The following is a 15,068-nucleotide window of genomic DNA, read 5'->3' as shown; positions in this document are numbered from 1 at the left end:
GCCGCCGCGTCGCCTCCCGTCTTGTTGGTCCAATTTTTTCCACGACCACCATCTGCCGACTTATGCCATCGTCCACCAACCACCCCCCTCTCCTAGTTCGCCCATAAATAATAACTTTAATGCGTTCGACCCCTCCTCTCCCCCACACAGCAATAGCCCTTCTGTTTGGATGGCCCCCCCACTCAAACGAATAACAGGTTGTGCTCGCATCCCGTCCCCCCCTGTCTGCTCCCTCCACCCCTGCCCCCCACACCCGGTTAAGGAGAATTCATGTATACCGTCCGTCCAGTGCTCCTCCTTCCATAGAGAGCGCGCGTGCGTGCTGTTCTCTTTTTTTTTTGCGATCACACACACACACACACACACACACACACACACACACACACACACACACACACACACACACACACACACATCAATGTGCATGCACATGGCAGATGACCTTGCTATTTTCGACATTGCATGCAACGCTGCGTTGAAGGCGGCAATGAAGAACGACAAGGACATGCACGCAATCACGGAGGCCGCACAGAAGGCCCTCAAAGGTGCAGCCAGAACCCAGCTGAAAATTTGGGCGGGCAGGGTGCCTGTGTATGGTTGTGTGTGTGTATGGTTGTGTGTGTGTGTGTGTATGGTTGTGTGTGTGTGTGTGTGTGTGTGTGTGTGTGTGTGTGTGTGTGTGTGTGTGTGTGTGTGCATGAGCATGACACTGGCCATCAACTTGCAACTCACATGCCGTCATGTGTGGTATTGCGTTCAGATTACGCCATGTCTTCCTCGAGCCACCATGAGGACCTCGTCACACACATTGCACAGCTCTCCCGGACACAGGCCGTCATCACGGTACGGTCGTGCGCGTATGTGCGGGCGTGTATGTGATGGTTGCTACCGCTGCTCTTGCTTGAATGCACTACCATCACCACCTCCACCATCATCATGACCACCACCACCACCATCATCATCATCACCATCATCATCATCATCATCATCATCATCATCATCATCATCATCATCATCATCATCATCATCAACATCATCATCATCATCATCATCATCATCATCATCATCATCATCATCATCATCACCATCATCATCACCATCATCATCATCATCATCATCATCATCATCATCATCATCACCATCATCATCACCATCATCATCATCATCATCATCATCATCATCATCATCATCAACATCATCATCATTACCACCACCACACACACACACACACTCTCTCTCTCTCTCTCTGCATGTGAACACGTGCAGCGGACAGCGGCCGAGGGCGCTGATGCCATCAAACGCGACATCGAAGCGGCACAAAAAGCCGTCAAGGCCGCCGAGGACAAGGTGGGCTGGTGGTCTTGCACTAGTCATCGTCGTGTCGCAGTAACCGTCGGATACACACACACATACACACAAGCAAGCGCGCGCACACACACACACACATACACACAAGCAAGCGCACACACACACATGCACACGGCGTGTGAGGCTACAGCCTTCCACCACTGATCTCATTCATGACCATACTTTTGTGCGTGTGTGTCAGGTCGAGCGTGTGTTTGAAAGCGACGTTGCGAGCGGAAAGCGTCCAAACCTCTCCGTCACCGTGGATGAGGGTGCGTGTCTTGTCTTGTTTGGTGGTGAAGGCTTCACCAGAAGTCACCCATCCTTCACCTACATGCTTGGGGATGTTGTACTTCTGGTCCCAACACACCTTGTACACACACACACACACACACACACACCCGCACACACACACACACACACACACACACACACACACATACACACATTTGCGCATGTGTACATCCCCCTCATACATGTGACGTTTCTGGCATTCCTAACTTGTTTGCAGGTCGCTGTCACCAAGTGAAGACGAGTACAGATCCCTGGTTCATCTTTGAAGAATATCTCGAACGCCACAACGTCAGTGCACACACACACACACACACTTGTGCTCTGCGCAATATGCACGTTCACACTGCGCTCACACACCTGTCCATCCACCTGCGTATGTGTGTGTGTGTGTGTGCAGTTGCGTCTGATTGATCTGTTCAAGCGCTTTGACAAGAACAACGACGGCAACATCACGCGCGAAGAGTTTATCCAAGGCGTGAAGGTGTGTCGCTGCCACGTGCATGCATGCGTCGATATACGCCTACTGTGCATGCTGAAAGTGCCCGTCCAAGCGTCCTTGCAAGCATGATCTCAATGCATAACTGTAAGAGTGTTATGTGTCGTGCTCATGCGTAACTGGTGTGCCATCGTGTTCTCGGTGCTGTCCGATTGTGTCTTCAGGTGATTGGCGTTCAGTTGGATGAAGCGCAGATCCAGTTCCTGCTCGATTCCCTCGACGAAGACAACGACGGCCTCGTCGACTACCACGTAAAACACATGCACACACATGCACACACAACCGCACAACCGCACAACCGCACACACGCACACACGCGCACATTCCAGTGCGTATAAGAGGCAGATGGCATGTTGTTACGATTGTTACCGTGTGTCCGTGTCAACATGCCGGCTCACATGTTCATGCGCTGTGCTTGATGTAGGAAATGAACAACAAGCGAACGGCGATCAAGACCGCACAGGCGGAGAAGTTTATCAAGGTTTGTCGTCACCAGGCTTGCACCTGCACGTTGTCTTGTACATTCGTGTTCCCTCTTCGTCTTCGTATGAGCACTCACACACACACACACACACACACACACACACACACACACACACACACACACACACTGTACACGCGCAGGATCAAGAGTTCCTGAATCGCGCCAAGAGTTCGCAGATTGGGAAAACGGCACTGAAGGACGTCACCGTGAAGGTGCAGCGTGTGAATTTGCGAATATGACCTGATTGCGCATTGCACACCAAAACACACACACACATGAATACACACACACACACAGATACACACACACGCACACGCACGCACCCTCTCGCACACACACACACACACACACACACACACACACACACACACACACACACACACACACACACACACGTTCACGCGCACGTTTCGTCCAAACTTCAGGTTGATCTCGTTGGACGCACCGGTGGCGGTTTGCACATTCGCCGCAATGATGACAGCGATGACGACTGAACACATGACACTCTGCTGCTTTTCTTGTGTGGGGGTGCCTGCTGACAAACCAACTATTGAATGAATGCTTGCTGGGATGTGTGTGTGTGTGTGTGTGTGTGTGTGTGTGATGTTCAGGGTGATGATGATGACGATGACGATGTGTATTTGGAGTTGTCGATTTCGCTGTGCTCATGCCACAGCAGCGTATGGTACTTTGAGATCGTTTGTTGTTGTTGTTTGTTGGATGGTTTGACGCGCAATGCAAAACCGGACAGCAAATTAACTGGGCACAACCGAAACAGCAAGGCTACACGACGAAAAAGAAAGAGGAGAAGAAGAAGGAAGTCAAAGAAGCGACTCGAACAAGCGAAACTCACATCAACTCACATCAACTCACATCGACCAACAGCAGATGAACAGCGATCTGAGACACAAGAAACAGAAACAGGCAACACGGCTTGGCCGTGGTGTTAGTGAGTGACCACCTTAACCCACAGCTACACTGCGCGATGCAGAGCAAAGACGCAAGCTAAGACCACCCAACAACCCCCAAGCACTTGCACTCGCGTGCATATTGTGACATGGGTTCGGCGAGCGAAGTACGAAGGGAAGAGGAGGCGAGGGCGTGAAGTTGCAGAGAGAAGAGAGAATTGGGGGGGGGGGGGAAATGAGGGAGGAGCGATAGGTTTAGTCGTCTGCGTCAAGGAAGAAGTAGTTGCCGGCGCGCTTCTGCTCCACATCCTTGACAGAGTCCAGCTGCAGCCGAGGAAAAAAACAGTATATGGGATGAGGAAGGAGTGCCCACTCGTAGTTTGAGGTGAAATGGAACAAAGCAGGAGGTGAACGAACAGCGTACAAGTCGTGCGCGTGGACTCTGTGCTCGTGTGGTCGAAGGAAGCGATCCTCCACACACACACACACACACACACACACACACACACACACACACACACACACACACGCGCGCGCGCGCGCGCAAGCAAACGAGGCCACCTTGTTGATGCGTGGGCGGTAGTTTGTGGGGTCTCTGCGGAATGTGATCTCGAGCATCTCCAGGAAGCGGTTCATGCCCGTCAGCAGCGGCTGCGGCGCCGTCGCAACGGCCTCTTTCGACGGCGTGCCTGCAGGCATGTACACACCAATACCAATGGGTGAGAACGACCCGGGATTTGTTTTTTTTTGGGGGGGGGGAGCATAGGCGTCGCATGATACGTACCACAAGCACCAGCGCAACACTAACAACACACACACACACACACACACACACACACACACACACACACACACACACACACACACACACACGCACGCACGCACGCACATTCATCGGACCTTCAAAGACGACGACTTGGTCTGCAAGGTAAGTGGCCATGATGAAATCGTGCTCCACAATGAACGCCGTCTTCTTGCCGTGCAGAACGAACCGCTTGATCACCTGTGCAACGCACAACAGTCGAGGGAGGAAGGGGCGGCATGTTGTGTGAGGAGTGGTGGAAGAGATGCATGTTAACGGGACAAGGTTATGTCTGTGCATGTGTGCGTGTGGTTGTGTCCATCGTGTACGCACCTTTGCAGCCACGAGGCGCTGCTCAGAGTCGAGGTACGCGCTCGGCTCGTCAATCAGGTAGATGTCAGCGGGCTTGCCCAGCGCCACCGTGATGGCAACACGCTGCAACTCGCCGCCAGACAGATGTTGCACCTGCTCGTCGTCGTCGTCGTCGTGCAGGCGATGAACAGGTTGTGTTGTGTGATAAAAAAGAGTGCGGTGGTGAGGAGGTGGACGTGAACCCCACAGCAAGCCAAAAGCGACGGCACACACAACACAGCACAGCACAACACAGCACAACACAAAGGAAGGCGGTGCAAGTGCGTACGTTCTGGTCGTAGAGCGGCTCAATGAGCATCGGCTTGAGCACATCCGAAGAGAACTGAACATACACGCACACACGCACACACAGGGAGCAATCAAGGCAGAGCGGTGAGTGTTGGCATGTGAAAAGCGATACCTGCCAGCCCTATCTCTCTCTTCGGATTCATCGCCTTGCTCAAATACGAGGCGACACAACACAGCACCATCATCACCACTCCGAGGGGTTGACTGTAGCAGCAGCAGCAGCAGCAACAGCAACCGTGCATGCGCGTACCTGCGGGTGGATCATTGCCTCGCGAATCTTCCACATGAGGAGGTCGCGGACGGAGCCGTCAAACTTGGCCGAGATCTTCTGCGGTTTGTAGCTCATGTTGAGTGTGGGCACCTCTGTCTCCTCGTCATCCGGCTGCAGCAGCCCTGCGAGCCTGCGTGCACCAGTTGCGTGCACGGGGCAGTGGAATTTGAGAGGTGAAGGACGGGAGATGTGGGGTCATGTGGTGGAGATCATGTACAACCATTCATTATCACGGTCAACGACACAGTGGTGGTGGTGCTGGCGGTGGTGGTGGTGGCAGCGGAATGGGGACAAGTCAAGCAACCTTGTTTCACATACCCGACACACACACACACACACACACACGAACGAGGAAAAGCAGAGCGCAGCAGGAGCAGGAGAAAGACGTACATGCGAATGAAGGTTGTCTTTCCGGTACCGTTCTCGCCAAGGAGCACAACAATCTGAGAATCGCTGAACTTGCCCGCCTGCAAACGCAACACACGCGTGTGATTAGAGTAATGTGAGCGTATCAGGCATGCATATAGTTTAGTCTTCAAAACAGAAGCCTTTGAGAAGCACAACCCATGCAACCATCGTGCAGAAAAACCAACTCACACACACTCACACACACGCACACACACACACTACACAACCCCCATGTACCGGTGGTAAGCGTTCGCAACGCGAGCGTGCCGACCTTGATGTTGAGCTTGAACTTCCCGAGGGTCTTCTGCATGTCGGGGTAGTCGTAGTGGTGCAGCTGCTTGACAAGCTCCTGGTCCACGGCATCGGCCACCTTGAACGAGAGCGACGCCTCCCGGAAACGAAGGTTCTCCGTCGGCACAAACCCGTCAAGGAAGATGTTGATGCCTGCGCAGCACAGGGGCCGTGGCAATCAACGATTCAAGCAAGGGGGGAGGAAGCAAGGAACAGAGTAAGTGCGTGAGTGAATGTGTGAGTGAGCACGTGCGTGAGTGTTTGTGCTGGACACTGGGAAGGGTCAGCTGTAACACATCCCACAGAACACATCCCACAGAACACCTCAATGTCCACATGCCATCCATCCCACAAACACTTGTGCGAGTGCACGCCACACGTCTTCCAATTCAAGAGCCCACCCTCCGAAGGGCAGAGCAAATTGAAACAAAGAGGGCGACTGACCTTCGCGGACGCTGAATGGCATGGTGACGACACCGTATGCGCCGGGAACACCGTAGAGGCAGCACACAAAGTCCGACAGGTAGTCAAGCACACTCAGATCGTGCTCGACAACAATGATGAAGCTGGCACACGTGCACAGTGGTGGTGGTGGCGGTGGCAAGAAAAGAGAATGCTGTGAGAAGGGGACTCTGTGTGTGCGTGCGTGTGGGCGTGTGCGTGCTTTGTAGTGACATGGCAGATAAGTGCAGTCACACAGCACACAATCATGCACACGAGTAAGGGTTGCGTCCCCCTTACAGCTCCTCCTCTTCCCTCTGCCATTCCATGCACCCTTGACAAGCAGCGGGGCAACGGTGCCAAAGTGGCGCAAGAGAGAGGATGTGGGACTGACTTCTTGTCGGTGAGGAGGGAGCGGATGACCTTGGCGGCGGTGAGGCGCTGCTTCACGTCGAGGTACGACGACGGCTCGTCAAACATGTACACATCCGCCTCCTGCACACACACAGACGCGCAGGTGAACCGCTGCAGCTCGCCGCCAGAGAGCACGCGCACCTCGCGGTCCCGCAGGTTGTTCAGCTCAAACATGTCGCAGTAGTGCTGTACAGCAACGTCAGTGGAGAGAAAGGGGGGAGAGGGTTGACGGACGTGAGCTGCGGGAAGGAAATAGGGGGGAGGTGGGGGTAGTTACGCGGACAGAGCGGCGCCAGCAAGTGGCGCACGGCGCTGCAGCAAGCTTCTACCCAACGGCACACAACACACAACACAACGCCAGTTACACACACAAACGGGGTCAACGCACATCCTGCATCTTGCGCTCGTCCTTCCTGTCCATCATGTCCTGCACGGAGCCCTTGACCACCTTGGCAACCTTGTCCACATACTGCGGCTTGATCACCGCCTTCAGGTCGTCCTCTGCACACCACACGACGCATCGCGCCAGCAATGAGAGGAGGTGCGCGCAGTGAGCGCAACACATATGTGCACAAGCACAAGCACAAGCACAGCCGGAACAGCGCGGTTGTAGTGTGACAAGCAATGCAATTCACATGCAGTGCAGACGAGCTATCATGTGTGTGTGTATGTGTGTGTGTGTTTGTGTGTGTGTGTGTGTGTGTAATCATGGTGGCTGGCGGCCTCTGGTTGCGCCTGGGGGATCGTGCCCATTGTGTCCACCTTACCGAGGATGCGGGTGAAGTAGTTCTGCAGCTCCGAACCGCGGAAGTACTGAGAATTTCAACGCACGGGCACGACTAGATGTGAGCGCAGTGCTATGCTGACCGTCATGATAGTGAGCGGGACAGCGGTGCGTGTACAACACGTTCACGGTAGCATATCGATCACGCGTGCACGAATCAAAACAAAACGCAACGCATGCATGCGGGGCTGTGCTGTTGATCATCTTCACCTTGAGGATTTCTTGCCACTCTGGCGGCTTGTCAAACCGACCGAGGTTTGGTTTCTGGAGTAAAGCAGTAGTGAAGAGCAACGTGAGGGGGAGGGGGCACTGCGCCACTGCCACATCGCACGCAGTCACAAGCATGGCTCGCACACACACACACACACACACACACACACACACACACACACACACACACACACACACGCACACACATTCACAAGCATGGCTCGCTCACACACACACACACGCGCGCGCGCGCACGCACACACACACACACACACACAGAGGAAGAGCGGCACGTGTTGCGGCACGCACCAGCTTGTTCGACAGAATCTTGAGAGCTGTGGACTTGCCAATACCGTTTGTACCGACGAGGCTACGATGACATCAGATGGTTCAGTGCACAAGGCATTAGCGCACGAATACACGCATCTCGTGTACGCATCTTGCACATGCAACACACACACGCACACACACGCGCGCACACACGCACGCACACACACGCACGCACACACACACACACACACAATGCACGTTGCCTGCTGCTCCTGCAAGACAAGGTCTCACTCACCCGAGCACTTCGCCTGGACGAGGCATGGGAAGGCGGTGCAACTTGAAAGAGTTGGGGCCATAACGGTGGGTGGTGTCCTTGTCCAGGTTCTTTGGCAAGTTGATGATGTTGATGGCGCCAAAGGGGCACTTCTTCACGCAGATGCCGCAACCAATGCACAGCACCTCCGAAATGTTGGCAATCTGTGGCGTCATCCCCCATGACAACAACCAGTGAGATGGTTCATGCATCAAGACGTGCACCAGCCGTGTTGCAGCGAGCACCCACCCTTGAATTGCGTGTGCCAAGCAAGCCATGCCGAGCATCTGTGCAGTGACCAGTGGCAAGCACCGCTGTACCTTGCTTGTGGGAGTGACCTCAATGCACATCTTGCCCATGCGCACGACGGGGCACGAGCGCTTGCACTCCTGCCGGCATCGCTTGGGCTTGCATTTGTCATGGTTGACAATGGCAATACGCGTCAGCTTGTCACTCCTGAGACGGTGTGTGTGTGTGTGTGTGTGTGTGTGTGTGTGTGTGTGTGTGTGTGTGTGTGTGTGTGTGTGTGTGTGTGTGTGTGTGTGTGTGTGTGTGTGTGTGTGTGAGGGAGGATTGGGTGAGTGTGCAATCCAGCAACTGGGTCCGAGAGGCAGCGGCGCCGAGACTCACGCACGCAGAGCTCAAACCTGCAGATCAACCCCCCCCCCCCCACCACACACACACACCCACACACGTTCACGCACTGCCAACTGCCCAAACCATGGCATGCCGCATAACCGCAGCCATCAATTCACGCCCAACACAACTCACATCTTGGCTGCCTTTCACACGTGTGATGTGGACGATCAGTGAATATTTTCCATAACCTTTCGCCAGTCGAGCCTCCCTTCGCTGGCACAGTCAGCACGCACACACACCACACCACAACGCACACAGAGACGTTCGCAGCCTCTGCTGCTATCATCACATCACAAAGCATGCCACTGTCTTCCTCTTCTTCTTCTGCGACGACAACAACGACCACAATGGAAGGGAAAGCTGACTGGCAGCAGCCAGGCCAAGGCGCAGCCGACCCACAACAGCAGCTGAGAACAGCGCTGGGTGTCTTCAAGAACGCACAGACGGACGAGGTATTGTCGTGCGCTACAAGCAGCCATGACCATCTGCTTGCATGGTCGCTGGCGAAGTGAACGTCTGCTTGAACTGGTTGCCCTCCGTCTCTCCCTCTCTCGCGCATAACCATGCGTGCAATTGTACTGCTATCCAGTCACATTTCACTCACTCGCTCGCTATTCACTGCCCCTCGTGCGTGCTCACAATCCCACAACCACACACTCACACACGCCCAATTCCTCACACACGCCCAATTCCTCACACACACACACACACACACACACACACACACACACACACACACACACACACACACACACACACACACCACTGTACAGCAACGGTTTGTCGGACTGCTACTGTTGGCAAAAGGCACACCTCCAAGTGATGCATCTGACGTGGAGGCTGTTGAGAAGGTTGTGGGCTACTCGTTCCTGAAGCGGCTGCTCAACTCGCACGGCGACCAGAACGTGGGCCTGCTGTACCCACGCCTGGCCATGTCCATCCTGTCCCTGTACGCCGCATCCGACTGCATTGCACGTTCCAAGTCGTTTGCGCACATCCTCCCCAACGTGGTGAATGCGCTTGTACGCCTGCTGGAAACGCCATCCGAGCAATCAGGCGACACCGACGCCGTGCCGGTCAACCCGAGGCAGCCGCGCCCGCGTCACAGCGGTCATGATGGCGACGATGATGGCGTGGAGAACCGTGGCGACGATGAAGACAGCAGCGGGAAGGCTGCAAACACAGCTGCAGCCACCAGGGAGGAGGTTGAGGAAGGCAACGGTCAAGATGAAGGCAACGGTGATGGTGAAGAAGAAGAAGGTGCCGACATCCAACAGCCGCCACTGTCACCATCAGATCAGGCTGTCTTTGACGCCCTGCACATCCTCATCACCGCCCTCGACTACAATCACAAACCGAGCCTCCCTCCACGTACGTTCGTGCGCGTGTGCGTGCGTGTGTGCGTGTGTGTGTCTGTGTGTCTGTGTGCATCTGTGACTGTGTGTGTGTGTGTGTGCGCGCGCGCATGTGGGTTTGTTTGTCTGTGTGTGATCCACTGTATCTGCCTCTGATGGCTGCGCGTGTGCGCCATTCACCTCCCACTCATATCACACCCTCTCCCTCGCATCCTCCCACTCGTTTAGAGCTGCTGCCTGACCTGAACGCGTGGCTCGAGGACCGCGGTGTGGATGCACCACAGGCGCCCATGTCAGCCCTGCTTGCCTTTGCCTACCGCATCGGCCTCCTGTATCCGTCCATGCACGCCACCACCGCCGTCTTCCTGGCGCACGTGTTTGCCACGCGTCATGACGAGTACAAGCTGGAGAGTGCAAAGGCCCTCACGTCGCTGCTGCAGTCAGTCTCCCCTGCCGCCTTTGCTGCCGCGCCCACACCGCACGTCATCCTCTACCCCAGCACCACCAGCAGCAGCAGTAGCAGTAAAGGAGGCAGCCACACACGCGCAGACAAGAAGAGCGCCGGCAGTGTTGGTGATGCTGGTGCCAATGATGATGGCGATGATGATGACGACGAGCCGTGCAAGAACTGGTTCTCCTCTGTTGTGCGGACGAGCAAAGCGCTATTGCAGCACAAACTTGGCCCCCGCGAGCGCCGTTTGGTGCTGCAGCTCATATCTGCCGCCGTCGCACACGCCCACTTCAAGCACCTCCCCACCCCGACCCTCAACGAGTAAGCGCTGGCACGTCGGTGGGTGGTGTATGTGTGTGTATGTGTGCGACTGTGTGTTGAGGGAGGGTGCGTGTACACACAAGGATCACAAGGATTTGAGCTCACAATCTTGTCCGTCATCTCGCCTTGTATGTGTGTGTGTGTGTGTGTGTGTGTGTGTGTGTGTGTGTGTGTGTGTGTGTGTGTGTGTGTGTGTGTGTGTGTGTGTGTCCTTGTGTATGCAGATGTCTGCCACTCATTTGTCGCCGCGCCGCCATTGAAGTTCGCATGGCGCTTGAGCAGGAGCACGTGAGTTGTGACGCCTGTTTGCCTGCATGCACCTTGCCTGCATGCATGACTGCGATCTGCACAGTGGTTTGAAGGAGTATCGTTGCAACACCACCTGCATCTCATGGAATGAATATACGCTCACATGTTCGCACTTCTGTGTGTGTGTGTGCAGCTTGAGAGCTGCATTGAGGATGTTGAGCTGACCGCCTGCTGCTTCTTCATCGTCGAGGACTCCATCTCATGTCTCGGTACGCAACAACTCGCACAGCTGCGCTGCGCTGTGCTCTGCGTGTGTGTGTGTGTGTGTGTGTGTGTGTGTGTGTGTGTGTGTGTGTGTGTGTGTGTGTGCGCGTAGATGTGTGTATTTTTCCGTCTATCATGTGTCACCCTCCGTCTGCGTTTGCATGTGCATGTGCTCACTGCACCTCGCTTCTGCCCACTTGTTGTGCTTGATCTTCAGTGAACCGCGGTGATGAAATGGAAACCGCCAGTCTTGAAAACGCCCTCTCTGGGTGCAAGGTGAGCAGACACACAAACAGCAGAGCAGCTGCATGAGTGCTTGTGCGTGCAGACTTGTGTCTTCCCTCCTTCAACCTTCGCACCGCGCACGTTCACATGTACACACACACACACTCACACGGACACGCACACACACACTCTCTCTCCCTCACACACACACTCTCTCTCTCGCACACACTCGCACACGCACACACTCACACACACACACACACCTCTACACTCGCGCATGTGTTCGCCCTGCAGATGACGGTTGAGGCTGTGCTGTTCTTCACTGCAAACAGCAGCGACAACGCGTGGGAATCGCAGTCCGAGCGGGTGCTGCTGCTGCTGGCCGGGTGTGCACGCGTGCTTGGGGCGTGGTTTGCCGAGAACGACAATGGCATCGATCAGGTTTGGCGCGCGGATGACGGGTGATTGCATGCTCGCGCACAGCTTTCGCACTCTGTTACACGTGGATGCACTCTCTCACTCGCACACATATGTGCGAGCACTGTCTCACCCGCACATACAAGTCACTCACTCACTCACACACATGTGACTCATTCACTCACTCACTCACTCACTCTCTCACTCACTCACTCTCTCACTCTCTCACTCTCTCTCTCTCACTCTCTCACTCACTCACACTCTCACTCACTCTCACTCACACCACCACCACCTCCTCGCATCAGTTCCTTCCGACTGCGGAGTACCTTCTTCAACTCATCAATGACCGCTCCCTGTCCGCCAACCCTGAAGGTACGCGCTAACATGGCTACATTGCTTGCAGGCAATGCGCACGCCACGTGGTTGTGTGTGCATGCATGCCGAGTTCCACCTCTCCCTGTACTCACACACACACCCCCTTCGAAACACAACACAACACAACCAGACCGGTCGTGGTCGCGGCTTGTTCTGCGGCATTTGCTGCCCGCGCTGTGCACGGGAACAGCGCACACGCCCTTCCGGCACTCGGTCGTGGGCGACACCAACTGCATTTCGCTCGCGTGTACCGTCGTCTCGTCGTATCTGCAGCGCGCAGGCGTTATTCCTTCAGAGGACGCTTCGTCATCGCTGTCGCCATCGTCGTCATCATCCGTGGGTGTGGCGCATGCGCCCACCAAGACGGCTCAGGGCGAACAGGCGGCAAAGAAGACGAGAACGACGGGCACAACCGCTGCACACGGCAACAGCGATGACGACAGTGATGATGGTGATGATAGTGATGGTGATGATGATGGCGGTGAGCAGGCTGCGTTTGAACGGCTGTCCATTACACAACCAACCGATTCCAAGATGGGCAGTGGCGATGATGACGAGTACGACGCATCGGCATGCAACCTCGCGTGCAATTTGCTGCTCAACGTGTTGGTTGAGGACCCAGCGGAGGCGCGCCAGTCCGCCTCCCTTGCGCAACTCGCACGCACCCTCGCCCCCACTCTCGCACGTGAGACGACTGTGTTTTGTGTGTGTCTGTGTGCGTGTGCGTGCGTGTGTTTGTGTGTGCTTGCACATATTCTTGCTGCCACTGGTGTTGCTCGTCTATGTCCTATCATTCTTGGATTGTCATACCTGTGTTTTTTCCCGCCACATACGTTTCTCCCACCTCACGCTTGCGTCTCCGTGCATGCCAAACAGATGCAAAGACGTTTGAAGAGCCCACAGCCCTGGCCTCGCTCGTCACCGCATACACAGGTGCGTACTGTGATTTCAACATGGCCTGATGCTTTCCGGCTTCAAGTTGTAGTTGTAGCTGCTCGCCGGCACACACAAGCGAGCCAACACATAGACATCAACTTCCACTTACCGTCACACATCCCACATCCCACATACTCCACCGCTGCCACTTGCTCTCACACCACCCTCTCCCCTCCCTCCCCTGCACCCCATGTCCTCTTGTTTTTGCGCGCAGTGAAACGGGACGCAGACCGGTGCGCGTTTGCCCTTCGCGATGATTCCATTCGCAGCGCCGCCGCCGTGCTTGCAGGCACAAAAAATACACTGTCAAACGCACAGCGCGACGACACTGCTGGCGAGAGTGATAGCCACATTGCTGCTGCTGCTGTTGCTCCGCTCCTGTGCAACCACGGCGAGCTGCTCCTGCTGCTGACAATGGTGTCCGGCGACCTTGTGTGCGAGGTGGACGGGAACATTGGAAAGGGCAGCACAGCGCTCACATACACGCGCAAAGATGACGGCGGATACGCGTGCAACGGCGGAAGCGGCTGTGGTGATGGTGATGGTGATGATAATGATGAGGAGGATGAAGATGATGAAGATGATGGGTTTGAGTATGGTGAACAGAGTGCGCGCAGCATTCAGATGAAGCGAACAGAGGCCGGGCGCAAGCAGGCGACAGCGCGGGCGGTGGCGGAGTGGTGCGAAGCCGTGGCCTGGCTCTGTCTCTCCGCACACACGCACATGAGTGATGCTAAGAAGCGCAAGGGAAGGCAAGCGAGGAAGCAGCAGCAGCAGCCTCAGCCTCAGCAGCACAAGGACGGGCACAAAGGAAAGGCAGCAGGAAAGAAGGGGAAGGCTAAATCAAGCAGCAGCAACAGCAACAGCACTGACAGGAACCATGGTGATGCTGGCGACGCTGATGCGTGCACAAGCGACACCAACAGCTATGACGAGGTGCTTGAGGACGTGAAGATGGGTGCGCTGGTGCATTTTGAACGGGCGTTGTCGCGTCACCGCTCGTGGCTGCTCCCGCGCCTGCAGCGGCACATTGGGCCGCCCGCACAGCAGCTCGACTGCATTGAGCTGCAGGCCATCCTCAGCATGTAGGCACGACGTTGTGTGTGTGTGTGTGTGTGTGTGTGTGTGTGTGTGTGTGTGTGTGTGTGTGTGTGTGTGTGTGTGTGTGTGTGTGTGTGTGAAATATGTGATATATGTGATATATATAGCTATATATATAGGTATATAAAAATCTATATATATACGTCTATGAATGTAAACATCCATATATATATATAGATGTATATACATATCTCGATGTCCATATGTAGCCCATCCCACACTCAGAATATCTCGCTCTCTCGATCTATCGTATACACATACACATATAAAGGATATATATAAATATATAAAAAATACAGAATTAAAGATAGCTACAGATATACATAGTTTAGTATATATATA

At 54.9% G+C, this 15,068-nt stretch overlaps 3 protein-coding genes across 3 annotated transcripts in view; 2 read left to right on the top strand and 1 right to left on the bottom strand.

Moving 5' to 3' along the window:
* Positions 1-3,115, top strand: part of PTSG_12731 (uncharacterized protein) — a gene marked incomplete at its 3' end in the record, with an annotated part of 11,712 nt that extends 8,597 nt beyond the window's left edge. Inside the window, exons 16-25 of the mRNA XM_004990659.1 lie at positions 438-545; positions 761-843; positions 1,267-1,347; positions 1,550-1,619; positions 1,859-1,929; positions 2,039-2,122; positions 2,302-2,388; positions 2,562-2,618; positions 2,762-2,833; positions 3,047-3,115. Coding sequence (XP_004990716.1) covers positions 438-545; positions 761-843; positions 1,267-1,347; positions 1,550-1,619; positions 1,859-1,929; positions 2,039-2,122; positions 2,302-2,388; positions 2,562-2,618; positions 2,762-2,833; positions 3,047-3,115 — 782 coding nt within the window. The remainder of the gene's footprint in view (positions 1-437; positions 546-760; positions 844-1,266; positions 1,348-1,549; positions 1,620-1,858; positions 1,930-2,038; positions 2,123-2,301; positions 2,389-2,561; positions 2,619-2,761; positions 2,834-3,046) is intronic.
* A 129-nt stretch (positions 3,116-3,244) lies between these two features.
* On the bottom strand, positions 3,245-9,202 carry PTSG_08465 (ABC transporter ABCE1). Its single transcript, XM_004990658.1, has 17 exons — positions 9,165-9,202; positions 8,714-8,849; positions 8,376-8,557; positions 8,120-8,180; positions 7,811-7,864; positions 7,584-7,629; positions 7,205-7,317; positions 6,797-7,002; positions 6,406-6,527; positions 5,942-6,114; positions 5,653-5,729; positions 5,242-5,392; positions 4,972-5,025; positions 4,665-4,796; positions 4,430-4,532; positions 4,091-4,218; positions 3,245-3,853 (listed from the first exon to the last, which is right to left on the bottom strand). Coding segments are annotated over exons 1-17 (1,809 nt in total). The 5' UTR covers positions 9,167-9,202; the 3' UTR covers positions 3,245-3,784.
* Positions 9,203-9,207: 5 nt separating this feature from the next.
* PTSG_08464 (uncharacterized protein) lies at positions 9,208-14,749 on the top strand. The gene is made up of 11 exons (XM_004990657.1): positions 9,208-9,484; positions 9,806-10,403; positions 10,616-11,159; positions 11,384-11,447; positions 11,602-11,677; positions 11,890-11,948; positions 12,192-12,338; positions 12,620-12,686; positions 12,820-13,374; positions 13,566-13,622; positions 13,840-14,749. The coding sequence occupies exons 1-11, from the start codon at positions 9,332-9,334 to the stop codon at positions 14,712-14,714; spliced, it is 3,195 nt and encodes a 1,064-aa protein (XP_004990714.1). The 5' UTR covers positions 9,208-9,331; the 3' UTR covers positions 14,715-14,749.
* Positions 14,750-15,068: the final 319 nt, after the last annotated feature.

This window comes from Salpingoeca rosetta (assembly GCF_000188695.1).
Source record: "Salpingoeca rosetta unplaced genomic scaffold supercont1.23, whole genome shotgun sequence".
Lineage (NCBI taxonomy): Eukaryota > Choanoflagellata > Craspedida > Salpingoecidae > Salpingoeca > Salpingoeca rosetta.
Note: the sequence above shows the minus strand (reverse complement) of the source record. Positions and strands in the feature narration are given on the sequence as shown.